At 31.7% G+C, this 26,923-nt stretch overlaps 4 protein-coding genes across 6 annotated transcripts; 1 reads left to right on the top strand and 3 right to left on the bottom strand.

Annotated features, from left to right (window-relative positions):
- Positions 1–734: 734 nt before the first annotated feature.
- Positions 735–7,739, bottom strand: LOC114376031 (deSI-like protein At4g17486). Of its 2 annotated transcripts, none has more exons than XM_028333932.1 (5): positions 7,636–7,739; positions 4,748–5,002; positions 2,132–2,419; positions 1,756–1,836; positions 735–1,267 (listed from the first exon to the last, which is right to left on the bottom strand). In XM_028333932.1, the coding sequence occupies exons 2-5, from the start codon at positions 4,905–4,907 to the stop codon at positions 1,122–1,124; spliced, it is 675 nt and encodes a 224-aa protein (XP_028189733.1). In that variant the 5' UTR covers positions 4,908–5,002; positions 7,636–7,739; the 3' UTR covers positions 735–1,121. The 2 variants fall into 2 exon arrangements, with proteins under 2 accessions (XP_028189733.1, XP_028189732.1); XM_028333931.1 differs by lacking the exon at positions 7,636–7,739 and adding an exon at positions 5,214–5,444.
- LOC114376029 (nudix hydrolase 8-like) lies at positions 6,970–9,897 on the bottom strand. 2 transcript variants are annotated; one of them, XM_028333928.1, is made up of 9 exons: positions 9,710–9,896; positions 9,215–9,495; positions 8,937–9,002; positions 8,653–8,790; positions 8,410–8,487; positions 8,225–8,275; positions 8,074–8,108; positions 7,636–7,744; positions 6,970–7,250 (listed from the first exon to the last, which is right to left on the bottom strand). In XM_028333928.1, exons 1-9 carry the CDS (start codon positions 9,849–9,851, stop codon positions 7,059–7,061), a joined length of 1,092 nt encoding a protein of 363 aa, XP_028189729.1. In that variant the 5' UTR covers positions 9,852–9,896; the 3' UTR covers positions 6,970–7,058. The 2 variants fall into 2 exon arrangements, with proteins under 2 accessions (XP_028189729.1, XP_028189730.1); XM_028333929.1 differs by lacking the exon at positions 8,410–8,487 and having other exon boundaries at positions 9,710–9,897.
- A 3,835-nt stretch (positions 9,898–13,732) lies between these two features.
- Positions 13,733–14,724, bottom strand: LOC114373613 (ethylene-responsive transcription factor 5-like). Its single transcript, XM_028331113.1, has one exon. It carries the CDS (start codon positions 14,651–14,653, stop codon positions 13,823–13,825), a length of 831 nt encoding a protein of 276 aa, XP_028186914.1. The 5' UTR covers positions 14,654–14,724; the 3' UTR covers positions 13,733–13,822.
- An 8,743-nt stretch (positions 14,725–23,467) lies between these two features.
- LOC114374628 (ethylene-responsive transcription factor 2-like) lies at positions 23,468–24,740 on the top strand. The gene has a single exon (XM_028332292.1). The coding sequence runs from the start codon at positions 23,611–23,613 to the stop codon at positions 24,418–24,420; it is 810 nt and encodes a 269-aa protein (XP_028188093.1). The 5' UTR covers positions 23,468–23,610; the 3' UTR covers positions 24,421–24,740.
- The last annotated feature ends 2,183 nt before the right edge of the window (positions 24,741–26,923 follow it).

Here is a 26,923-nt window from a genome sequence, read left to right on the forward strand (position 1 = left end):
AGTCACACCAAGTGTCTGAATGAACTTCAATGTTGACCAATTCAGCGCCTTGCACCAAAGGGCTTGCCAACCACTCTTATGTCTTCCTCTTCCTCTATCCTAACTAAATTTCTCTGACTAATTTGCTTGACTTGTAGACTTGGAGTAGTAGTCTTTGTCAACGGTTTCAGACTTTAGTGCAATTTAGGAAAAAAAAAATGTAATTCACAAAAAATTGGCAACCATGTATACTAATCAGCTGATGATAATAATATTCAAATAATAATAATAAAATGTATAGAAATTAGAAAGGAAAGAAAGTTATGATCAGAATTCAGGGCACAATTAGTGGAGTGTTTTGTTTGCTTCCTAGGAGGAAGGAAGATGTATGCATGTTAACAATCCAAAGTCGTTGAATTCCGCTAACTTATCATTCACTATGAAACCTAAATCGTTGTAATAATTTTGAATGAACTAAATATGCAAATGAATAAGTCATTAATTTTGAGTAATACAGAACTCATATATCAGGGTTATGCCCATAATGGAGCGATTCGTGAGGCAGAAGAAGGAAGAACTAGATGAGTGCCTTTATAAAGAAAGAATGGGGAAAATCAGGACATAAGCAAAATTAATATCAGCACTTAACTTACGGATGAGCATGTCCCATTTCTTCGTACTTAAGAGTCTATCTTTAGAACAGTTGTCATAACAAAAGCAAAATAGAGCATCCACCTTTGCGTGACACTTTAAACTGATGCAGGACCAAATCACAACTCATGATATTTATTATTCATAAAAAGTGCAAACAGAAGATTTACATGAATTTGTCATTTTGTGCGTTACTACAACATTGTGGACACTTAGTGGTAGCCACGAGAGGGACAAAAAGGATGGATTGGCAAAGGAATAATTCAATCAGATTTTCTTTGTACTCCTAATAGCCTCTACAGAACAACCAGTCCATTTTGACACTTACAGGACATTATACAACAGTTTATCGTCTTTGTTCTACAAAGCATGCATTTTGAGTCTTAAATATTACAGTTGAGAAACTCGTTGCACTCAAATCTAGGATCATAGATAGGTACAAGCCAAGAGAACAAAGAAAGAATACAAAACAGAAGGTAAACCAATTAATATCATAGGTGCTCCCGCGCCAGCCTAACTGGTTTCTCCTTTAGAAAGGCAACATCACCATTTGGTCCAGTTAGTAAATGGTGATTGGACTCATCCTCTTCACCCTCCAGGGATGCAGAAAGACCATCAGATGCTGATCCATCATCATCTGCAATGACGGAAATTTAGATCCTTCCTCTCATGGTTTAGTTAATATAAAGTATGGAACAGAGGCAAGATTCCATTATACTAAAAGATCCAATGAACTATGCAAACAACAAATCTATATTTTACAAAACACCAAGATAAATTTCGTTGGATATCTCTTCGAGATATTGAATGAATTGAAAAGGAAATACTTCAATAATTAACCAAGGTGTTTTAAAATGTCAAACATGTCTCCATGGATATTTTTGCACGGGAAAAAATAGAGTTCCGGTTACTTCTGGGTTCATGATGAAGTGCATGTTTTCTTCAACCTTTTCCATAGGTATTAAAATGGACTGTATATATAGAAAACATATTAGGCTTATGTAGTCTATGCGCCTATCTGTAATAGATATTTATTTACTTTCTTGGTCAGCCTATGAAAACTAGCTGAAAGGACACATAGACTGCAAAACCAATTTGACTAACTATATAATCTTTGTATCTTACCATCAAATGCAAGACGTTCAGGGAGATGTCTAACTGCAGCAACCTGGAGGCTTTCTGGCAGAAGACAATTGCAGAAAGAACCTAAAATGTTAAACCACACATGATCAGATGAGAACAAAACTAGTAGGCGTAATCACCAGATTCACAAAATAAAGCCCAATTGAAAGCATGCTTGTGTCCCTAGTCCCATCAAACTCTTATATAACCTATTTCCACTGTAACATGAAATTGACATTTGGTGCAGGCAGGACCGCATCTTCTTAAAACAAAACCAAGAGGCAGAATGGAAGGTGGTATACCAGTACGTTACTCATACATGTTAAAAAAAAAATCAAATTATGATTTACATACAACAAGCAAGTAGAAAGATTCTCACCTACACGAGCCATCCGATTTACCCATCCAGGTATAGGACTTCCTGTTAGATGCTGGCAAACTTCATCCGTAAAATGGTTGCAGTTTTTGGCAATAAGATGATAAGTGTCTCCATGATATTTTGCAGACAAGTGCTCTATGAAAGCTCGAAATTCTGAGTTAGACATATCAGTGCTGCCCAACAACACTGATCGTCGAAAGATGAAGCCAGGGCAGCTTCTAGGTTCCACCTCAAACACACCACTACTTGGATATTCATGTGCTCCAAAGCCATATTCAATGTCATGCACTGTTCAGAAACCAATAAGCTATAAGTTGTTGCGAGATGGTATTAAACAGCAAAACAATACATCCAAGCTCCTTGTCAACAATTTGTTCAGGGGATATAGTTCTTTCCAGCCTAGTCACTATATTCAAAATAGAACTTGTAACCAACTTTAGTCACAGTACCAGAAAGCACATTTTAGATATGAACAATAGTAACTAGCCTCTAGACAATTGTGATAATAGAAAATGAGCAGAAAACCAAAGAAAACAAGGAAGGTACAAGTCACTTAATCTTGTCGTCCTTTAAACTATTAAACTACACATTTGCAAAACCATCAACAACTGTACATATAATGTGCTAAGCTTTTAGTAAACGGACATGATTGAAAATGGCGCATAGATCAATATTCATCATTGAAAGACTTTAAGTACATTAATAATTGATAACTGCGAAATTTAGATTTAATTGATAGTCAAATTAGATAAGAATGGTTAGATTTCCTCTACTTTACTGTTGTTTTTAATAGAATAATGAAGATTTTAATTATTAACCAGCAAGATTCAAAAAAAGAGAAATTACAAGGGCTTTGGAGGTAAATTGATGAAGAAAGTTAAAGAAAAAGTCTTGAAGAAGAAGTTGAAGTTGGAACATCTCGCTTAGCGTGCAAGACAAGTCCAGTGCGATGCCTCGCTCGCCAACCCAAGCTTAGAAGAAGGCACAGATGTTGTGAGAGGTCGCGTGAATTTTAAGCTAACTAAGGCTTATAAAAGGAGTAGGAAGCAAAGGAGAAAAATACATCAAGACTCATCTACTGAATACATCCAAAGCCTAAGCATTTCTAATAGGGAAAATCCTCCACTCTATAGCCATTCCTTCTCTCTCCATCCCTATTCTTCTTCTTCCATCCTCATTAACTCCTAAAGTGTAAAGCCTCTCGTGACCATAAGAGGCTAAACCCCCCATTGTTGGGAGCCTAGCAGCCAAACTAATTCTCCCCTGCTATCTATTTAATTTAATGCAAGTTTTATTGTTCCTTTTTTGTTCTTATTGTTATTGATTGTGGTCTAATTACCCATACTTATGCATCTGTTTAGAACTTAGGCATTGGAAAGTGTTTATTTGCTAAAGGACTGAGAAAGAGCATCTAAATGAATCATGTCTAGGAATAAAATATTTTGTTTAGCCTATTCATGCATCTCTATGTAATTTACTGTTTTGTCTTTACAAATAAATTTGAGAGAGAAAATAGATAAATTAGATTCTTTCGATTGAGTGAATTGAATGGGTAAAAACTGGAATAATGTTAGATAGAAAAACATTACTGATATGCTAGGCCCAATACATTTGCATTGTGAATTAACCTTTGCATCTAAAAGGTGTTTGTTTTTCTTGTCTTTTCTAATCTTAATTTGTCTATCCTTAATAATTTCTTTAAATTCTCCATTTCTTCTCTTCAATTGATTGATTAAAAATTGGATATAAACCAATCTAAGTACATTCTCTGTGGACTCACTCGAATTTTCGTTTTATTTTATTACTTTTGACAATTTAGTGCACTTGCCAATGAATTAACAATAATCCCAAAGATAGATAAATTATAAAGCGTGTAGCAATACTTTCTTTAACTTAGAAGAACAACAAGGAGAGGGAGAGAGGAACGAAAAGTTGAAAACACAAGTATGAAAAAATCACAGCAGAATACAGAGCGAATATGGGAGCAAAGTCACAATAAATCAGTTACTTTAGTAAAAGTTTTAAGAATGCCTGGTACATCACCGAGCAATCCAAATCGTAGAAAATACAATACACGGCACGATACTGTCTAATAATGTACTCTCTAGTATCTGCCTTGTTTTGAATTACCCTTTATTCCTTTTCTTTTCAATCATCAAATATTGTGCCATAACATTATCTAGTAATGGTAAACTTTAAATTAATGTTCATTATATCGGCGAGTTTTATGTTTGCTATCGAAAGCCTAACACAATCCTCTATCGAAAGCCTAACACAATCCTCTTTCTTAACGGGTGAGAAGAGTAAATTGAATGGTTTTTAGTCCCGTGAAAGGAGGAGAGAGACCAAGAATATTCTTGAAGATTGGTTTTTAACCAAGCCAGATGCCGTCATATGATCCATGTGACATTATGTGATTCATGTAACAGACCTCACGGCTTTGTTGTTTTAAACTGTAAATTAGTTAAATTCTTTCGTAAGTTTAACCTTCAACCCGGCTAATCTTCTTGATATCACGGCACATCCCACAATAAGCAAAGAACAGAAAAATACAGAAACAAGTTCAAAATAAGAGAATAAGAGCAAAGGAAGTGTAAGGAAAAGAGACACACAAACCTTGTATACCCGAATGAAAAATTCCAAGGCCAAACATGTAAAGGTAATTGTTTATGGGAGTAAGATCATATACATTGAGATACACCGAAGTACGACTAGTGTTCTCTCTATTCCGTTCTCTTTCCGAGTTTGAGGTAGTACTCAACGGAAACCACCGCATTGTGGCCGTGGAAAGTGTCCTCCCTCCTCCACTTCACACAGTTCTCCAATTACAAATCACAACCCCATCTTCTTCCCGTTGCCAATAGAATAAACCTGTAAAAGCATCAATTAATTAAAACCAAGATATTCAATTCAATGCTTCTGCTATCATGTTTCCTTAAATCCTCTGCTGGAATTGAATAGTGAGGATTTAATTTGATAAAAATATACAAAAATTTGGAAATTGCAACGAAAAAAGTGAGCATTGCATGTATGCAGAGCAGGATGGAAGAAAAGAAGCCCTAGAAAAGGAAGAGAAACTTACGAGTAGGGATAGAAAATTGAACAGGAATTAGATGTGGAAGTGAAAGTGAAAGTGAAAGTGAAAGTTGGATATGAAACGTTCCTAAACTGAAATTAGGGTGGCCATGGCTATGGCTTTGAGTTTGGGTATTAGTGGCTTGGCCGCAATTATTCTTTAGCAGCCAACTATTATGTGTCGTGTCTGAACTATCAAAGGTTATTTTCACACTAACGTTTTAACGATCACAGTTGACAGTTTCGATATCTGAACTCTGAATTTATAACTCACTGTTAGTAAGATTTATTTATTACAACTTTTTATTTTTGCGCGAGGGTATAGTTTAGTCACACGGCAACAAATTATACCACTGTCAATCTAAGATTTTATTCTTTACATTCTTTATTTTTCTATAATTTAAATTTATAAAAAGTAAATATTTTTGCCATATAAGTAATATTTTAAATTTATAGTAATTAATTTAAACTGTGATACAATATTGTTTTTAATTATTGATTATTGATATTTTTTTAATAGAAACTACTAAAATTCAGTTTAAGGAGTTAATTTGAAAGAATTATACAGTTAAAGAATTAAGTACATAAATAAAGATAAAAAAATAGATAATTCGAAATGGTTATCAGAATAGTATATGGAAATCATCTCCAAACAAAATTGAAAATGCTTAATTAACAGGATGAGTTATTTTTCAAATTATGTATTTAAATTTATAATATAAAAATAAATAGATAAATTATTTTTTTTCTTAAAACCGTATCATTTGTTTAATAGTTTAATTATTTGATCGTTAAATAATTAATATCTTATACAATTTTTTTTATTTTCATCTTTTTTATGATACATATCATAAAAATATTTCCTGAAATCAAAGAGGACAACACACAAAATTTTAGATAAATATCGTTTCATATATTAAATCACATAAAATTTTAGAAATTTTTATAAATATAAATAAAAATTACAACATATGATAAGTATTGGGTACAGTGAAATATTTTAAATATGCAAGACTTTCTTTTGTGGCTTTGTTTTTCTAAGGACCACTCACTTAGTTGTTACTACGCCTTTTTTTTTTTTTTAAAAAAATCTCGTTATTTATATGCGAGACTGATCTATTGGAAACAGTGTAGACTTACTCATAATTTACCTGTTCGAATTTTGCGTGATAGCCCCAATGATGTTACATAGTTTTGTTCAATCAAAATTGTAAGGCATGGACAACCATTTTGGTTTGAAAATGATTGAAGCTTAATAATGATCTGTTGGATTTTCTTGCTTATGCATGAAGCTCTGAAATCTAGCATGATGCTGTCGTTCTCCGGTTGGGGGAAGAAGCCAACCTACTCCAAGTTCTTCGCCATATTGACTCCAAATTCACTGGCAATTTTAAGGTGAATGCAATTGCTATAGCAGAACATGACGCTACAGGTGCCAAATTGTTCTATTTGAATTTTGAAGGCATCGACATTGAAGAAGAATCAATACACGTCCGTCCCAAAGACCTTACTTGATAGTACTGAAAGTTAAAATTTTGTTTGACACGGATAATTAATGGATTAACAATCATATTGCTTGGCTTAATTCGGAGCATGATAAAAAAAATTCCACTGCCAAAAGGCGTGATGCGGGGTCATCATCAGTACCGGGGAACAACTGAACAAGTGTGACAGTTACGCATGCTCGTTGGGAATAAAACTTCGGTTACATCTCAACAAGTATAGTGTTTATCCTAGGTATGAGGTATCAACCTGTGCTGATATTTGAGAAGAATAGAGTACTACTAGTACTAGTATATATAAGTTGAGCAAATTTTTACTTGTACATGCTTTGAGTTTTGAGCTCTTTAATTTAACTGCCAATACAGTTGATGACATTATAGTACAGGGAAGATGACTTTCCATCAAATTTGGAAACCATTTGATGAGCATTTAGGCCACAATAACGCTTCTCGAGACAAGCAATACAGATATCTATGATCTTCTTGAACATAGAATCTTCTTGGATAAGTGGTTGCTCTACAAACTCAACTAGAGGCATCCACTGCATATATAACACCACACCAACTATTCCAAGTTAATAAAACAACAATCATGCCTCATGAGAAAACCAAAAACCATGGTCGGAAGTTGGAACAAGAATCAGTTTTTAATTGTCCCATCTCAAATCCAATTTTCTAGAATGAGATTAGTATCACACTATTATATCTGCATGTAACAAAAAAAGTGTAACAACTGAATGACAAACAAGTGTCTTAAATGCAAGAACAGTATTGCACTATTCATTTTATGCAATGCACTAATATTTCTCATAGTGTACGTGTAATTTATCTTCAATACGGAGATTGAGAGAAAGGGAATGAATAGTTACTTGATCTTAATTGGTCGTTATTATTTCTTTCATTTGTAATTGAGTAAGACTATCTAACCTTTGCAGCTTCTATTTCAGGATCATCAACAATGATCTCAGCTGACAGGGGTCTTAACATGCAGATGAAGAACAAATCTGACTTCTCAAATGCCACATTACGTGCATGCCTGGAATTGAGGATGCAATTCATCAAATCTTTGATGGTTAAGAAAATTACGATGCAATTAAAAACCTTGTAGCACATTTTAATTATTAACAACGTCATGAGTAGTGTACGTGTAGCTAAACAGGCCCTTTGACCACACTGGACTCAGTAATTAGTTGATTTACGAGAGAAAATTTTCAGGTAATGAATTTCTTTCAATTTAGATCACATCGTAGTGAATTGGTGAAAAAATTGTGCGAACAGGATTTAAGTTACACAGAAATCAAAATCATTAAAAAGTTATTTAAAATTTCGAGATTACATAAATGTGAGTATGAATTATGCTCTTACCTGAATGCTATGACTTCAACAAATTCAGTATCAATCTGCAACATAGACAACAAGCAATAAAAGAAAACTGACTTTACGTAATAATACTATATTATACAACATGAATAAATTCAATATCTGGTAACACCAGAGAAATATATCGCAGCCTTACTCCAGTTTCTTCCTTCACTTCTCTAATGGCTCCGGCATATAGCTCCTCTGACTGACAAAAATTTAGACTAGTGGTAAAGAATTTAAGTTGGAATATAAAATGTAACGTAAGCAAAACTTAACACCACCACTATTTTTATTTCTAAAGCCTCAAAGAAAATTGGGTGAAGATGAAAATTTAAATGCCTGAAGAACAAATCCAGTTGGTATTTTCCATTGACCACGATTTGCAGGAGCACATTGCTTCTCTTGGACTACAAGCACCTTTACAAATTTATAACATGAAATTATATTTACGTAAGTGCTTAATTGCATGAATCAACTAATTGGCTAATAACGGTTTGAGATCATGTAAAAAAACTCATAAACTACTTAGTTTGTTTTCTTTGTTTTTCAACTAGTATCAGTTAGTAGTAAAAGCAATCACACCTCACTGCTGTCATTGATGACAAATCCCCCAACTCCTACTTGATGTGATGCATTGGCTGGAAGCATGCAAGGTCCTTCAGGAATCCAGTATGTTAACATCACATATCCTGGCTCTGCGTGGTGGTATCGAAAGCCTTCCTGACACCTCATAGTCATAGGTTCAACAACTCTTCAACAATTAATATCAGTGGAAGAACTGAATACAGATAAATTGGATGACAACTGACAAGACATTTTTATAGCCAATGAATTTTCTAAGGGTAAACAAACAATGAGTATGATACCTTAATAGCTATTGGAACAAAATCAGATTGCTCTGATGGCAATCTAAGCCAAATCCCCTTCTTCCCCTGCAATCATCAGATAACTCTTTATGTAACTTAACTATTGGCAATGCTTTCATGAGCCAACGAATGCAGTCACAAATAAAATCAAATTGAAAATACTCATGTCTTCTGATTTCTTGAGCAGTAACATCGTAAAATAAGAAGCTCTTTCATTTCTCTGTTACATTATATATAAGCTTCTCTTATGGTTAGAGTAACATGGCCAGAGGTTTTACCATCTTTTTCCAATGAGAAAGAGAAAAACGCAAATTAGCTGCGAAGGTAGAAGGGTTGTCTGGTAACCGGTCTGAATCAATAACAACCCCCTCATACACATCATCAAAGGCATCAAGTACTCTCAGATTTCTGGAACACAAACTAGAAGTTGAGCCATTTGTGCCATTAATATGATGAAAACTCGTTTCTGCCGCAAGATTATGTGGGCCAACTGAACTGATGACAGCTTTATCAGCCAAGTAAATTTTATTCGAGGCTTCGTTGTTCCTTCGAAATAACCCTGAAATTGAAGATGAGATAGTATTAAAACCCGGCACCAATTATTAGCAAAATGTCAGTTCTAGATACACCTTAATGAAACAAAACACATAAATTTTACCAGCCTTGTTTTTATCCATACACATACTCAGGAAAAGAAACATGCAACAACTAATGGGCAAATCAGAAAAAAGAATGAAAGAAAATCCAATGAGTGAGGCTCTATTTGTTGTTACCACCGAAACAGTTGAGTTGTCTAGAGACTCTAACGCTCCTGAAATTTGAGAGCAAAGAGGAATAGGTTCCTGTTCTTGTTCTTCCCACATGGACAAACTCCGAAGTGCATACAGAATTGGAAGTTAAGGATTTCAGCTCCATCTATATCAGAGGTCCCAAGCTTGATAACGAAATAAAAGTTGAAGGTGAATATATATGAGAAACTTTACCTAAATTTAAGACTACTTTATTCCTCTAGCAGGTAACGTACTATGATTAAAAAAACATCACGTTCAATTGATGCATCGTCCTTCGTAGTGTACTATGACTTCATTCCCATGTTTAGGAAGCTTGATAATCCAACGGGGCACGCAATAAAAGCAGGCTGATTCACCCCAGCATTATACCACATTGTATCAACTAGTTTTGGTTCATTTCTTGTTCATCATTAGAAAAATGTTAAATTGTTGGGGTCGGTGAAAAATCTGGGTGCTAATAATCTCTTAAGTCATATGAAAAATGTCCGGACTAAAAAATGTCACAGACAACAAATATTACTAAATAATAAATCTCCCTGATCAAACTGAAATATTAAACTGAAATATTCTTATAGCATGATTAAATTTGACCAAAAAAATTATTTAAAAAAAGCTTTAATTCAGTTATTTATCCACGCATTCTAAAAGGATCGTTATTTATTAAACTGAAATATTCTTATAGCAGTTAATTGGCATAGTGAGAAAAAAAAAAGAGGGAAGAGACTCATAAAAATAAAAAAGTTGACAGGGATCACTATTATGCGGGAACGTTGTTGGAAGGTCATTTTTTAATTTTTGGTAAAAACGTTGTTGGAAGGTCTAGTCAGTGAGCAATTGAACATGTGCCATACTGCAATAGCACCGGATGGCCAGAATGCTGCATGCACACGTCATCAAAATCTGCACCGTATCAAATATGAAAATAAGAATATGCTAGCTACTTGCTTTTTGAACCCTTGTTTATTTTTTAACTTCGAGTTTGAACCGTAATTACGATACAAAATTATATATAGATTAATAACAATTTAATATAAATATTGTTTTACTAATTTACTCTTCTATATTGCATTACATTAGTTTAAAATAATAATTAATTAAATCTCTCAATGTGCTTTCCGTTAAAAATAACGATCGAGTACAATTATTAAAAGATGTTAGCCCATAACCTCATATTTGATTATAAGAATTATTCCGATAGCCATGTCGTTTTTAAACACCTCTCCTATGGGTTAATAATATTTTATTGTGTGTACGTACCTAATTAACGAAGGTTGCAGTTAGATATTTATAGCAAGTTAGAGGTGACAATTTTTCATCATCATATTGCCAATTCTACTAAGAAAACTAATTAGATGTAAGTTATGTTATACGTACATAAGATTAGCTCTTGGTTATGTTAAATATCTTTTATATATACGCCATGTCTTTGCTTGTGAAAATGATGGTTGCATGATTTTAGGAATTGAAAGGCCAAGTAACCTAGTTGAGGATAAACTTTCGTGGAAGTGAGCCTAGTGCATAGTTGGCATTGGCGGACAAATCAATCATATGGTTGGTAGTCATCCAGCCAAATTGGGTTGTTTGGTCCCGGTAATTCCATACAGTAATGGAATATAGTTATATTAAAATATACAATTTACTTAAATTGGAATCAGTATTTATCATCATATTTTATAACAATATTCAAAATGAATATATTAATTCTATAACACAATTAATCAAACTGAGTATTGCTTTCATCAGTTTCGTATTAAATAAGTTTTCCCTTTAAATATACGAGTTTCGACTAAGATGAGCAACCAGGCTGGAGCTAATCCTGAATAACACTTGGTGGTGGTGGAGGGCAGAGATCGATCAGTGACCAGACACACCTTATATATGCCACATGCGACTCTATTCATTATTTAGCCTTTGTAAACGCCCACCCATTATCGCTGTTGATACCCTTGCTAATCAATCAATATGAGGTTCCATTATTACCTTCAGAACAATTGAATATTTGCTTACAACAATATCATGATTCGGTTGGGATTTAGATTTTTGTGGTTAATGTTTTGCGTGCATTCAACTTTACTTTTATTTTTAAGTCTCTCAACTAAACATATTTAGAAGAAAGTGGTCAATCTCTTTATCTGACTAATGTACAATATATATACGTGGTTTCTATATTTTACTACGTGGATAGAATGAACACGTGAATTCAGAAAGCCTTTTTGACCAAGCTTAGGCATGGTATATTTCAACCACAATCATACGAGCACGATTAAATTAACGTTAAATTATTTATTTGATGCCTATAATTTTAAGATTTTTATTTTTTTGTCCAAAGTGATTTTTTCAATTCTTATAATTTATATTTTAATTTTTTTTTAGTTTCTATAATTTATATTTTAATTCTTATTTAGTCCCTATGATTTAAAAATGATCTTTTTAGTCCATATATTTTATATTTTAATTCTCTTTTAGTCCTTACCATTAAAATATAAATAATATTATCAATTATAATTAACTATAAAAATATTAACCAATAATTCTTAACTAATTTATCATAAGATAATTTATAATAAAAAATAATTAATAATTTATAATTAATTTGTAGCTAATTATTTTTATATTTTTTTATAATAAAAATTAAAAGATAATTAAAATACAAATTATACAGATTAAAAATGTGACTTTCAAATTATAGGAATTAAAAAAAAATTAAAATATATATATTATAAGAACTAAAAATAACACTTTTAAATTATAAAGATTAAAATATAAATTATATGAACTAAAAAAACCACTTTTAAACTATATAAATTAAAAATATAAAAATCATGAAACTATCCAACCAAATGAAAGAATCACCAAGTTCAGGTAACCGGCCGTTGAATCTGATGGATGGGTAAATATTCGGACCCTCACCCATGCATGCTGGGATCAGATTTTATTTATTTTTGGGGTACATCTCAAATTTGAGTTTTGAATAAAGATGAGACACAGAAACAACATTATTGGCCGCCATGGAGTTGAAAATAGACACAGATTGTATTAAAAAATTAAAAAGTTGTACATTTACATTACAGGGGAATTAAACTAAAATATGTTTAGTGTTTGGAAGCCCTCCATTTTCTCAAATCTTGTCCTCTCATGGATTGAAGCCCGCAATAGAATTGAGAGCCGAGACTAATTTTCAGCTAAAAGTGTGCGATCACTCTAGGTAACTTCTAGCTAACTTGTAGAGTCACAGTTAACAAACACAAACGAGAACATAAAACAGTAACAATCGCATTCTGTGAAGCACGTGTTCAGATCATGAAATTCCACCTCTCACGGAATATCATCTCTTTTGAGTTCGTGTTCAGGTCGTCACGATCATGTTCTCCAAACGTAAACAACTATCGTGACAATCGCAGTTACTCTTATCTTTCGAGATTCTGTTTCCATAATGGGAAACCACCAATGCAATCTTTTGAGATCTTAAGCCTCTCGCATGGACCTTGCATATTCTGTTCACACGTTTCGTGCCATTCCTCTGATTGTTACCTGCAAGCGTTTCTGAGATTGCTCCACGCCTAATTTTCCTGCATTCGTTGACTTCAAGCCTTATGTAAATAATGGAATCGTATTGTTCTTTCACTTCAGATTCGGTGCATTTTTAATTCATGGCACGCTTTCGTTGTTACATATATATATATATATATATATATATATATATATATATATATATATATATATATATATATATATATATATATATATATTGGCATGTAAATATATATGATATTGTTTCAAGGTGTATCTTCAATATTAATTAGAAGCATCTTTTTTTTCCTTGTTTGTATTGGATGATGAGTAAATTTCATATATGTATTGCATGTCTCCAAGTCTCGGCATGTATGTTTCCTTTAATCTATGATATGGTTTTGGTGAATCTTGTGGACAAAGAAGCTAGTAATGTTGCTTCGTTGACCAATATTAAATGGATTTTACTTAGAGGAATACTGACCGTAATAGATAGAATAGGCAAAAGCAATAGGAGTTCAATATAATAAATAAATGAATAAATTATCTCCATATTCGACAAGGAAAGAAGAAAAAAAAATGATTTCACACAACCATAAGCTGTGGAAAACCCAACGCCGGGTGGGGAGATAACGGTGACAAGGGCGGCACGGTGAATATTCCGTTTGCATCACTACCCCAGAACCCTAACCAACTAGACGGCGTTAAAGGATTATTCTTAATAAGACTAACGTCGGATTCCCCTATCTTTTCTCTCTTGACGACTTCAAGCACCGGCTCCACCTTCTCTTCCCTTTGGCGTTTGCGGTCATCGGCGCCGGCTTCGAGGGGGAAGTTGAGGATGGCTTTGGAGCCGCGAAGCCTGAACGCGGCTCGGTCGTAGGCTTTGGCGGCTTCGATAGCCGTGTCGAACGTCCCAAGCCACACCCTGGAGCCGCGCTTGTTCGGGTCCCGGATCTCCGCTGCAAACTTCCCCCACGGTCTCTGTCGCACTCCTCTGTAGTGCTTCTTCTCTTCCGCGTTCGGGTTACTCTGCGACACCGTTTCGGTAACCTCGGGCTCTCCAAATTGGATCCACTCGGTCTTCTTCGGGAGAGAGATTTGCAGCGACGGCCTTCGACTCGATTTGCAGCGTGTGGTTGGAAAACTGAATTCCAATTGTGGCTCAATTATTTCGGGTTTTGGCTCAAACTCGAATGCAGAAAACTGGTTTTGTTCTGTGGAAGAAGTAGTAGTAGTTGGGAAATCGAGGAATTCGGAGAAGATTTGGTCAACTGTGGTGAATGAATCGGAAGTTGAAGATTGGGAACAGAGGGAGGTTGTGTTTGGTTCCTGAAATTGGGTGAGGGGAGAGAGTTCTCCTAAAAGATGCAGCTTGATGCGATTGAGAGCAGAGACTTCAAGAGCGTTTGCCATGAGATATTGAGAGGAGAAGGAGCTTTAGAAATGTTAAGATGTGAGGGTGAGTTGAGTGAGATGGGAGAGTGGAAAAGGTATATATAGCAGAAAAAGGTGCTTAATTTTCAACGCAATCATTGTAGCAGGAACCTTCCACTTACCTTCTCAATTACTATTATCATCTTCCCTCTCTCTGGATCTAATTTTGTTGGATAAGATCCGAAACCTGACCCGCTAACTTTATTAAGACTCATATCTGGTAATCTGGTTAAACTTGAATCCGACCCAATTCACTTCAAACTACCTTGTCCACGTCAACGACAGTTTCTTTGACTTTTCAACCATTCTTCCCTGCGTCTTCCCTTCTGGCTTCTGCTGTCCTTGTCCACGCCCGCTCCTTTGTCTGTTTGAAGATAAATCAATTAAACTAAATCAAAATTTCAAATTATTAAGACAACTTGTTTATATATATATATAGTATATAATTATCTATATTTTCTAAAGGGGATATATACTTATATATATTAACCTTACGTTGTTCTACTCCTTCACTTAATATTATATTAGTGTATCTCGAAAAAATAATAATGTTAATTAATAATCAGATTCAGTATACATGTGTTAGATAACTTATCCAATATGCATGTGCATCATAAAAAAAAATTAAACTACGTCAAATTGAGTGAATAAACATAGAAGATTAAAGTTTGAGGTTCTTGCTTACAATAGACGTGCATATGATCGGTGGACTCGTGCAAACAATTGAACAACCACACTTTCAGATGATTTTTGTTTTGAGGAAATCGTGCAGTCCAAAACAAACAAAGCCTAGAGTTTTGGCTAGGTTTAAGGAAGCGAAACTTAACGTAAAAGCAAAGTTTATTTATATATTTATTAATTGTAAAATGTTTAATTCGGAAAAGCGTAAAAGCTATCCATATTGTGGTTGTTAAAACTTAAAAGAAAGAGAAGAGGAAAAAAGTAGTGTAATATATATAAATATAACTATTAATATATTAGTTAGAGATTAATGATTAGACGCAGTCATAAGAAAATTAAATAACATATTCTAGAATGGTCATCTACGATGGTCATGGCACATGGCTGATTTGGATCATGTTGCTTTCTTCTATATTTTTTTGTTATTTTGACCTCCTTATAATGTTGATGCCAAATGTTTCTAGTTTGACTTTTTCCGCATTATGATCAAGCATGAAGTAATGGTCTAAGAATATTGTATTGTTTTGTTAATACTACTAGACCCTCTCAATTTTGATATTGTTCTAGTCCAAGATCATGTTTCCATCTTTCGCATCTGTGGTCGCGTGCATGAGATTAAAGGTTGTGTTTTGGTCCAGATGGGATCATATTCTGATCTGTTATCATGCATCAAGTCCATAAAAGAGGCTTAGGTCAGTTTGCTTTCAGAGTTGGATCAAATGATCACTTTACGGTACGACCATTAATCATCATGAAGGACTAACATAAACTTAACAACACAATGACATTTACCGTATATGATGGAATATTTTGATACTGCATAAAGATCCGACCTGTAAAAATTGCGGAGGGACGTGCCCCAAACATGAATAAAAAAAAGCTTTCATTCGATAGGTTATAAAATACACTTTAAATGATTGCTCTGGATTTAAGTCACCTCCATTCCTAGAAAGCTTTTTTCCGATACAGATACATGCAAGTTTCACATGCTCTTCCTTAGTTTTACAACATCGTTCCTTTATTTTAAATTATTTATGATTGAAAATAGCCAATGAAGTAATGTTCTGCCTAAGCTTAAGATTAAGGCCAAGCACGGATAATTAAGATTCTTATCCTTCACTTGTCCAAACAGTGTGTGGTAGAAATACTTGGGGGGAAAAAACTTCAATGCTGAAATAAAATTATCAAAATAGATAGTGTACTTTGATTTTAGTTATTTATTTATAGTATTGGGAAGCATAATTTCCATAAGCAACCGTAGGATGTGAGGGACGGTAATAGAAAAATATTCTCAAAGCCTTGGTTTGATATGTCATATGTGTCGCGAGGGATTCCTTGAATCAGGAGTAGCATTCTATGTTAGAAGATTGCGAGAAATGTGCTATGTAATGTCCATATATTTTGTCTGTTGGGCCGGCCCAAATAGAACTTGTTATCAGATTCCGAATAAGTAATTGTTAATAGGAGGCTTAATTGTATTTTTAATTTTTTAATTTTTGATGAATTTTATCTTTAATTTTTAAACTTGATATATTTCATCTTAATTTTTAAGAAACTTTCAAATTTTACCTTCAATCATTTTTCATTAATAAGCACAAAAATAAAAATAAAAATTGGATGTAAAATTTGTCAATTAATAAAAAGTTGGAGATAGAAAATGTAATTATATTAAGAGTAAAACCACCCAGGAAAAAATTTATAAGCTTCTTAAAAGCAATGGTAAAATGCGTCAAATTAATTTGTTGAAAGTAAAATTCACTAAAAATTTAAAAATTAGAGGTAAAAAATACAATTAACCATTAATACTATTTCTTTTTTGTCTTTTATTTACTTTTTTCTTGATTGAATTGTCTGATTTTTTTTCTTTTCATTCAGTAGTTTTATTATTTTATCTTTTACAATTATTTTATTTTTTCTTACTTCTCTAGGATTGTTTCATATTCTGAATTCACAAATAATAAAATTTGATATGTTAATTCCGAACAAAAGTATGATCCACAATTTACTGCCAAACCTGTATCTTTATATTATATATTATCATTCATGCTCAGTGTTAATATATTATCATTCATTTTGTCGGGCTTCTGTTTCAACTTTCAACCACTCCCATTCTTAAAACTTTATGGGACCACTAGAGGATAACTGGATAAGGTATCCTGATATAGTTTATTCATTTTGAAATCCCCTTCCTAAACAGAAAGTAAGGTGCATTTTATAACTAATTAAGTTCTAGACTTGTCCTAATCATGATTAAAGAAAAGTTACATCAATGTCCAAATAATCACGAAAACTCGATTCTTAACTGTTGGACTTCAAAAGTGGTTTCGCATAAACATGATTCTTAACCGTCTTGCTAGTTGACAAAATTTGACATGCAGCATGTTTAACGTTGTAATTTAGTCTCTTTTAAAATTATTGACAATGTCAGCAGCTGAATTAATTAGCAGAATGTTTCGATACAAACTTTAATGCATTAAAGACATTTCAAACGGAAATGACAGAGTCTATTGTTTGACAAAGTGTAAGAAATGTCCATTTAAGTTATAATTTACACGTTGTTTTTGATGTCGTCGGAGTAGCATGTAATAGAATTATAACTAGATCTTCTACCGAGGAAGCTCCAGTTAAATAAAGCATTAAATTGGAAGTGGGTTGCGCCAATAACGTAACGTTACATTTTACTTGGTCTAAACAGGATGAACCAACGGGGAATTGGAAAGCAGTTGAATGACTTAGCCACAGGCTATAAACAAAGACCAAACACCTGATCAAAGTTAGTCAACGGTTAAACCAGACACCGGCCACCGAGTAAATCTTAGCCACCGGACATCTAACCAAAGTTATCTTTTTTTCTTCTATTTCTCCCCTCACATATTGTGCTTTGATTTACAAAATTGAACAATTTAGAATTTACATTAACTTCTCACCTCTTTCGTTTACCGTATTGATAAGTTAAAATTTATGCTTCAATTAATGAGTAGTATTTCGTGAATTTATTGGTATTTTGTTTTTGACGGAAACAATCAAAATAATTAATTTAATCAAGTTAATATCTGAAATAAAATTAAAATAAAAAATAAATAATTATTAATTTTATAAAATATAAACATTTAGCAAAACAAAATATAACAAGAAGATGTTTATATTTAAAATAAAAAGTTTTTTTCGACAAGAAATAAAGAGTTAAATTCACGATATAATACTAATATGAATATTTTATGATAATGTATTAAGTAAATATAAAGTTTATTAAATACTGTTAGCAAAGTCCATTAGATCTGCAGGGTTTGAAGCCGCACTTTTGCAGAAATGGCATATCAAAGAGTCGTTCTAGCTAATTAAATAAATCCAGGTTTTTCTTGATCAATAAATAATCTTAGACTCGTAAGAGATTTGGATGCTCCAATTTTCAAAGATAATTAATTTGGCCATTACATAGAAAACTTATTTTGAGCTGCTAGCATTGAATCAGTTGTATGCTGGAGAAGGTTTCATCCATTATTTAGTTATCAACATTCAACATTGAAGTACATGCATGTACCCGACAATATATATTATAAAATTATCAACTTGATAAAGTACTGCTCTTTTTTTTATCGAGAAGAATTTCAGCTTGTTTGAATTAAAAGATTTTCACGACAGGACAAATTAAGATGCCGCAAAACTGTTCGGGGTTGGAATACTTATGCAACAACTTCTTTATTTAGAACTGGTTTTTGCACCCCATCGGATGATGCACATGACGTTTTATGATAAGAGTAAATTATAATAGAATATAATGATGATCGATGTAACGAGGGTTTAAAATAATTTTTTTATTTTTATTCAATAAAAAAGTCGCATGATTATCAATGCATATAATTTTTTTTCATAAAAAATAAACATAACAGTATAGAACTAATTTTTTAAAAGCAAGTACAGTGAATAAAAAATTATAAAAAATGTTACGATAAATATTAATGAAAGATATGTACAGATATAAATAATATTGTCAAATTATAAATAAGAAGATGACACAATAAATATTATCTAAACTTCATTAATAGTTAAATGAATTTAATTTAAATTGACTAATAGTTTAAAGATTTTTTATATTATCATCTAATCGTTGGTTGTATATGATAATTTTTTTTTAATTTTATAATAATTATTTTTAAAGTTATATATAAAATAATTTGTAATTGATTAATAATATAAAAATATTTACACCTAAAAATGAAACTCTAAATAAATTACTCTTATATATATACATAATTTAAGATTTGGAAATTGAGATGAACAGTCTCTTTTGGCACACTCTAAGTCATTATTATACTATTAATTTAAAATTTTAAAATGTTACATTTATATATTTTTTTAAAAATAAAACACTTGAATATGAGATTGTGTGAATTGAATATAACTTTTTAAAATGATTTATAAATATAACAATACATAGCATCGACTTTATTTTTATGTGCTGCATAATACATAATAAATTAATGATAATAAGTTTAAATATCTAAAAACTCAACGCTTGAAAACATGGGAAGAAAAATGCTATATTCTTCGTCATTCAGAAGAATTACGGGAAGGGGCCATTGAACAGCTGGAAAAAGCCCAAGCCCGCTTAATAACATTCAAACACACCCTCAGAAAGTTGCTAATAGGAATTGCCTTACGTAGCGGAAGAATTACAAACATATTTTATAAGGATTTGTAGAGTTACATGCACCATACGATTTATGCACGTGAAGTTTTCTATTTCTTTTTTTTTTTAAAAAAAACTTTTAAGATTCTAATTTTCAACTCGCAAAGAGTTATTTATGGGATATTATTACGCCCACCATACAAATTATTGATACACCTCACATAACTTATGACATTCTTATTTTATCATTTCATAAAATTGATACAGATAATATTTCATAAATTTTATACAAATTATCAATCCATATAAGACTTACATATTATCATCATTCTGTAAGTTCAATCTGTAAAAATACATATAAAATCAAATTAGATATATATTAATAAAATATTAAATGAATTTATATTAAATAATAAATTATAAATATAATAATCTACACGATAAATTTGAAAATAAATTTAGGTAATAAACATTATTAAATAATGTAAAGATTAGTATAAATCATAAGCAGCTAAAAAAAGGAAAGAAGACTCAAAGATTGTGGTGTTGTGCACGTGTTAGTTATGGGCACGTGGACACAAAGCTAATATTTCAGTAGTATTAGTAAATTAGTAGCAATAACGAGAATTTTCAAGTAAAAGTCAAACGTCTATGGTCATCGGTCAGCTTCAAAGTTCGGCGCTACATAAACTCCTTGCCACAAAGATTCTTTTTCTTTATTAAATTAAAAAGTAGTACTCCCTTATTCAATATTAAGATAATCATTTTAAAAAATAAAAAAAAATTACAAAACTCTTATTGTAAATGTAATTTTTTTTACATGTGTATCAGCCAGCTGTTCAAAGAAAAATAATTTTATAATTTTTTCATCATGAAATAAATGAGGCTTTTATTTAACTTCTGATTAGTTATCTTCTACTAAATTGGTTTAGTGATACCATTAATCATAATTTCATATTCAAGTCCAAAATGAAACATCAAATTTTAATTAAGATACTCAAGTGTCAAATCATTTATGTTAACTAATTTTGATTCTTATAATATTTTATATCATAATTTCATTTAAGTTATTGTATTATTGATGTGAAATATCTATAAAATTTATTAATTCTTAATATCTTCTTGAAACTTGATTAATTATTTTTAATGAGATTTTTTTCTACAAGATTTGAATATTAGATATTATTTAAAGAATTTGAGATCAATTTCAATCAAACAAATGACAAATTGATATATCATTATTTAATAAGAATATGATGATAGCATAAAAAATTACACTATAATCTTATCAGGTATATATATATATATATATATATATATATATATATATATATATATATATATATATATATATATATATATATTATCTATTGATTTTCCATTATTATATATATTATCTATTGATTTTCCATTAATGGATAATCTTTTAAAACTTAATTATTTATATGAACACCTAATTTTAAAAAATACATTATCTATATAAAAATAAGAGTAAACTACACTGATATGCTTAAGGTGATACTCTTAATTAAGGTATTTTGAGGTTGTATATATTTTTTCATTGTTTTAGGACCTTCCTGCAAGGGATGCATAATATAACCCCTATTTTGAGATTGGTTATATATATAAAGGAGTGTTAGTAATATATTTTTCAAACAATTCAAAGCAATTAATGTAGGGACAGAAAATAAAATATAAAGAAAAAATTGATGAAAAGTTCAGAAAATATCATTATAATTTACTCTAAGAATAACTTGAGTTTAGTCTGTTAGTACTGTTGAAGTAGGTGAGAAAAGGTTCGATTGAGTAGTTAACTATAATTAATTTAGTCCAAATTTAAAATACAAAACTAGTTAATCAAATCAATCTAATTAATTTAATTTGTCAAGTGGATGTAGTTAATGCAAATCTAATCCCATTATCTCATTACTGCGCAAGATTTAAATGACTCGCTGCTATCATCTTTTTGTTTTGATAAAGGGAATGCAAATAAATGAAATCTAAAAAGAAGGTGAAGGTTTGTGAATTGTGGGGGGTGACTGTAATCCTCCACCTTCCTGGAAGCAACACTAGAAAAGGTGATGAGTTACTGTGAGATGGAAAATTAAAGAAAGAAGGTGGGGTCTTCCTTCCTTGGCTAGTAGATTAATTAATGGGGGATTATTGACCTTGCAATGCAATTTTTCTTTTCAAACCTCACCAAACATACATGTCCACATCCTCTGCATTCCTATCTTAGTCCACTCGCCAATCGCCAATCGCCAATAGCCAGCCATTTTCTTCCAATTTTCTATTTCTTCTTCTCTTGTCCTTTTATTTTTCTTCATTTTTTTTTTCTTTTTTAATACAATCAAAATTAGAATTTGATAACGAATCATATGCGTGGAATTAATTCAAAATGTATGCATTAGCCAAATTGTAATTAAATCTTTTCTTCTTCCAAGTTTTATTTTTCAAAATAAAGTTAATCATATGGCGGGTTTAGATTAGTTTAAACTATTATAAAAATGTTTTCTAAAATATTTTTTATTCGTTTTTTTAAATAAATTATTTAAATTTCACTATAAAAATAATAGTAAAATAACAAAATATTATCAATAGTATTTTAGTAATATGTTCAAAATTAATATTTATATAATTATTATTAAATAATAAAAATATGGAATACTACTTTATGACAAATAGTTAGTTTTAAATTTATAATTTTAAATTTAAATTTTATTATTCTTATAGAAATATTTTTAACGAGTTTTTAGGTTATGTTCGATAAAATTAGCTAGAAGTTAAAAAATTAGTTAATAGTTAGAAACTAAAAAATTAAATTATTAAATTAAAAATGTTTAATAAAATTAACTATTAAAAAAGAAAAAAAGTATAAAATGATAAAAAATAATAATACTATGATTTATTTTAAAAAGATAACAATGAAATCAATAAATATATTAATGATAAAAGTGAAAGAAAATATAAAAAATTAGAAATTAATATTTTAAAAAATAAAATTTCAAATAACGTTTAAATAAAACATAGAAACTATTGAAGAGTTATAAAAAAAATTCTTATTAAACAAACAAATCAACTTTTCAAGTAATAAAAAACTAATAAAATATGTTGTTAAATATATTTTTTTAATGGTTGCTATAACATATAATAGTATTGTGAATGTTATGTGTGCTAAATTTTTATTGTATTAAAAATGATATTTATTATAATTATTGTTTATTGATGGAAAATGTAAAATGTTTTACATGAATACTTATTAATTACATAAGATTAAACTTGATTTATACTAGTGGAAGATACGTATTAAATGGCGAAGTAAACTAGTTTGGCGATTTTGCGGCACGGAAAGACGACAAAAGCAGCAGAAGCGGACGAAGAAACAAGTTGTGTAGGACGAATGACGTCATAAAGGGAATAATTTATTAGCAAAAAATGGGGAGATTAAAGCATGTGATAAATCTCACCCAACCTGCACCTTGCATGCGAACTTTCGGAGAAGCCGAGGGCGAGCCAGACTAAGAAACAATCCCAAAGAATTTAAGTTAAACCCGAAACCGTAAAGCAATTGAAAATTGAACATTTTTCTAAACCCCGTTGATCTTTAAGTTTATCATCCAAGTTCATGTACCATAGCTTTTATAAATATCCCCATCCATTTTCCCTTCCAAGTTCCAATATTCAATTCAACACCTTCCCTCATTCTCTTCAAATGTACGGACAAAGTTGCTACGAGTCCGATTTGGCCCTTTTGGACTCCATTCGCCGCCACTTACTCGGCGACTCCGAGGAACACAGATTCGGAGCCCCGAATGTTAATTCGGGTAGCACTCCATTGTACTCTCGGAGCTCCAGTTTCGGCAGGTTGTACCCTTGCCTGAGTAACGATTGGGGCGAACTTCCTCTTATGGAAGACGATTCAGAAGACATGCTTCTTTATGGTGTTCTTCGCGACGCCGTGAACGTAGGCTGGGTCCCATCTCTCGACGCTTCCTCACCGGAGAGTTTCTCGTCGGCTTTCATGCCGCCGGTGACCGTGAAATCCGAAACGGATCTATTTCCGGCACCGGAACCGATTTGTAACCCTCCGGGGGTTCAGGGCCCGGCGCCGGCGGTAGTTCCGGCGAAAGGGAAGCACTACCGGGGCGTGCGGCAGCGACCGTGGGGAAAATTCGCAGCGGAGATCCGCGACCCGGCTAAAAATGGGGCTCGGGTTTGGCTTGGGACTTTTGAGACGGCTGAGGACGCCGCGCTGGCTTACGATCGAGCCGCGTATCGAATGCGCGGCTCGCGGGCTTTGTTGAATTTTCCGCTCCGGATTAATTCGGGCGAGCCCGAACCGGTTCGAGTTACGGCGAAGCGGGCTTCAGCAGAACCGTGTTCTTCGTCGGAGAGTGGATCTTGGGTGAAGAAGCGGAAGAAGGTGGTGGGTTGAGAACGGGGCACGTGGAGAGCAGTTGTTGGTGAAGTAATTTGTGATGCTAAAAAGGGGTGGAATAAATGGGTTGGCATGCTCACTCATTGCTCAAGTGGGACTGTGGGACTGATCAAATCTAAAGCTAAAAAAGAAAACAAACCACATTTGGAAAAACTGATTATGGTCGAGGTTCTGTTTGGCTTTGTGAATACAATTACAAGATTTCTTATTTTTTGGTTCAATTCTATAATAATATCTGTAACATAGTTGGGTAGGGCACCCACCCTTGTGCTAAACTAAGTGATTTCAATAAAATATATTTTGCCTTTAAAAACAAATCAAAACTCCCACTATTAGGCTGAACATAATAGGTTATACATTGAGTTTAATGTAATTTTCTTCTTGTTTTTCAAAATTTATGATTTTCCTATTTTTTTAATTGATATATTTTATTTCTCACTTTTTAAAAATTATAATTTTATTTTTTTATTTTTTAATTGAAATATTTTATCTCTTATTTTTTTAAAAATCTACAATTTTAATCTCTTTTTTTAATTTCAGACTAGACTATGTATTTATTTTTTTTTTAATAAATTAAACTTACTAACAATTAAATAATTAAAATGAATAATAAATAGACACACCAGACAACATTTATCAAATATATAGATAAGCTTTTGAAATTAATTATAAAAATTAAAATTACATATTTTTTTAAGTGTTAGACAAAATATTTTAATTAAAAATAAGAAGTTAAAATTGTAAATTGTTTAACAATGAAGATAAAATGTTTCAATTAAAAATAAGAAAATAAAATTGCATATTTAAAAAAATAAGAGGATGAAAATTACCTTTTAACCTAAAATAACCAATATAAAAAAAGTTTTAAAATAAACAAAAGTCGCGTAAGTTGAAAAATAATTAACATAAATAAATCCTATGATTATGATTTATGACTACAAGGCAATACAATCCAAATTGATTTCAGTTGACGTTACAGGTCCCATATGATTATTTAAGTTGGTTTATTTCGAAAATGGGCAATATCTTTGTTGATACTCATCTAGTCCCACAACCAATCACATGAATGCTTACTGCTTAAATAATTTTAATAATAAATGTTGCGTACCCTACTTAATGTAAAGCAAGTGAGTTTACGTACAAAAAGAAATCAAATGAGTTTTATCTATGTAATTTGAATTTGGACTTTAGAGCATATTTCTTCATGTTTTCACGAGAAAATACTTTTATATAGCTCAATTTTGATATGTAAAAGGTTTTTAACTTTTTTTCCTTTTATTTCTTTCTTATTTAAGAAATTACAAAATCATCGTAGTTTTTGCTTCTTTTTTTTTTTTCTTTTCTTTTCTTTCCGATTCTTTCCGATTCTTTCCTGAAGTATATATAAGTACTTGAAAACGAATACGCCCAAGATAGGATTGGGGTTTGAGTTTAATTTTGAAAAGCGCTGTAATGAATCTTAAAAAATCAAAATGTCTACGCAACTTTATCAGACGGCTTTGAAAATAAAATAAAATTAAGTGAACATTATTAGCATGCATCCGCTTCATTCCAAATCAATGACGACTTAACGAGAGGTTATCGTCGATTCCATTTGCTAAAGGCACACCACACGAGGGCTACTGTGACATTTTTTTTTATATATATAAAAAAATGCTAAGTAAAACAACTCATGTCTATTAGTATATTCAAGTATTCCACACTAGACAGAAATTAATTCTTGTTGCAAAAGATTCCAACATTGCCCAATCACCTTATGTTTTTATACAAATGTTTTGTTGTTTAAACGTTTTTTTAAGGAGGGTGTTTTAACGTTTTTTTTTTTTCTGTCAAAAAAGATGTACACTTAATAGGACAGTTTTAATATGAGCTTGCGGGTTGCCGCACGCTGCGGTGTTTGGCCTTGACTTTTTTCTCCATTTTATGAAATTTCCATTTGTTTTTAACATTTTTCATATATATTTAGTTTATGGAAAAATATACTACCATATAGTTTGTGTGAACATTAATTTTACGAGATTGAAATAAATAAATCTTGATTTTATGGTCATATTTAAATTATTAAAATAAATGTTACTTAAAGTTATATAATTTATTAAAAACTAAACAAAGATGAATTACAATAATCAAATAAGAAGTTGTGGTCTTTTTGGCAAAGATTGATGGGATTAAGAAGAATATAAACCAAAATAGGGATGCATCCTAGACTTGATTTTTGGGAGATGGGTTTTGATTGAAAATTGATACCAATTTGCTCTTGGTTAGTTGAAGCTAGTGGTGTGTGTGAGTGACTTATATTGGGGGTATTGGCTGTTTGATACCAAACTGGGGATATTATCCAGACCCAGATTCCAACCAAACCAATGGAGTATATTCTAGTTCTAGAGGACACATGTAAAGAGTAAAATTAGTGCTGATATCCTAACCCATTTAGTTTGATTCAAAGGCTACGTAGTTAAACTCGAGTGAGAGAACTATACTAAAAATGCAAGAAAGAGGA

Source organism: Glycine soja, chromosome 11, assembly GCF_004193775.1.
Source record: "Glycine soja cultivar W05 chromosome 11, ASM419377v2, whole genome shotgun sequence".
Lineage (NCBI taxonomy): Eukaryota > Viridiplantae > Streptophyta > Magnoliopsida > Fabales > Fabaceae > Glycine > Glycine soja.

What these genes read in the sequence shown, in the direction of transcription:
- LOC114376031 (XM_028333932.1), bottom strand. Translation starts at nt 4,907, where the DNA reads ATGCGGTGGTTTCCGTTGAGTACTACCTCAAACTCGGAAAGAGAACGG. An exon ending in TTTTCATTCGGGTATACAAG is followed by an intron (nt 2,420 to 4,747) that starts GTTTGTGTGTCT and finishes GTTTCTGAACAG; the next exon opens with TGCATGACATTGAATATGGC. An exon ending in TGAACGTCTTGCATTTGATG is followed by an intron (nt 1,268 to 1,755) that starts GTAAGATACAAA and finishes CCGTCATTGCAG; the next exon opens with ATGATGATGGATCAGCATCT.
- LOC114376029 (XM_028333928.1), bottom strand. Translation starts at nt 9,851, where the DNA reads ATGGAGCTGAAATCCTTAACTTCCAATTCTGTATGCACTTCGGAGTTT. An exon ending in TTTCTCATTGGAAAAAGATG is followed by an intron (nt 9,003 to 9,214) that starts GTAAAACCTCTG and finishes TGATGATTGCAG; the next exon opens with GGGAAGAAGGGGATTTGGCT. An exon ending in TTGTTCCAATAGCTATTAAG is followed by an intron (nt 8,791 to 8,936) that starts GTATCATACTCA and finishes ATGAGGTGTCAG; the next exon opens with GAAGGCTTTCGATACCACCA.
- LOC114373613 (XM_028331113.1), bottom strand. Translation starts at nt 14,653, where the DNA reads ATGGCAAACGCTCTTGAAGTCTCTGCTCTCAATCGCATCAAGCTGCAT.
- LOC114374628 (XM_028332292.1), top strand. Translation starts at nt 23,611, where the DNA reads ATGTACCATAGCTTTTATAAATATCCCCATCCATTTTCCCTTCCAAGT.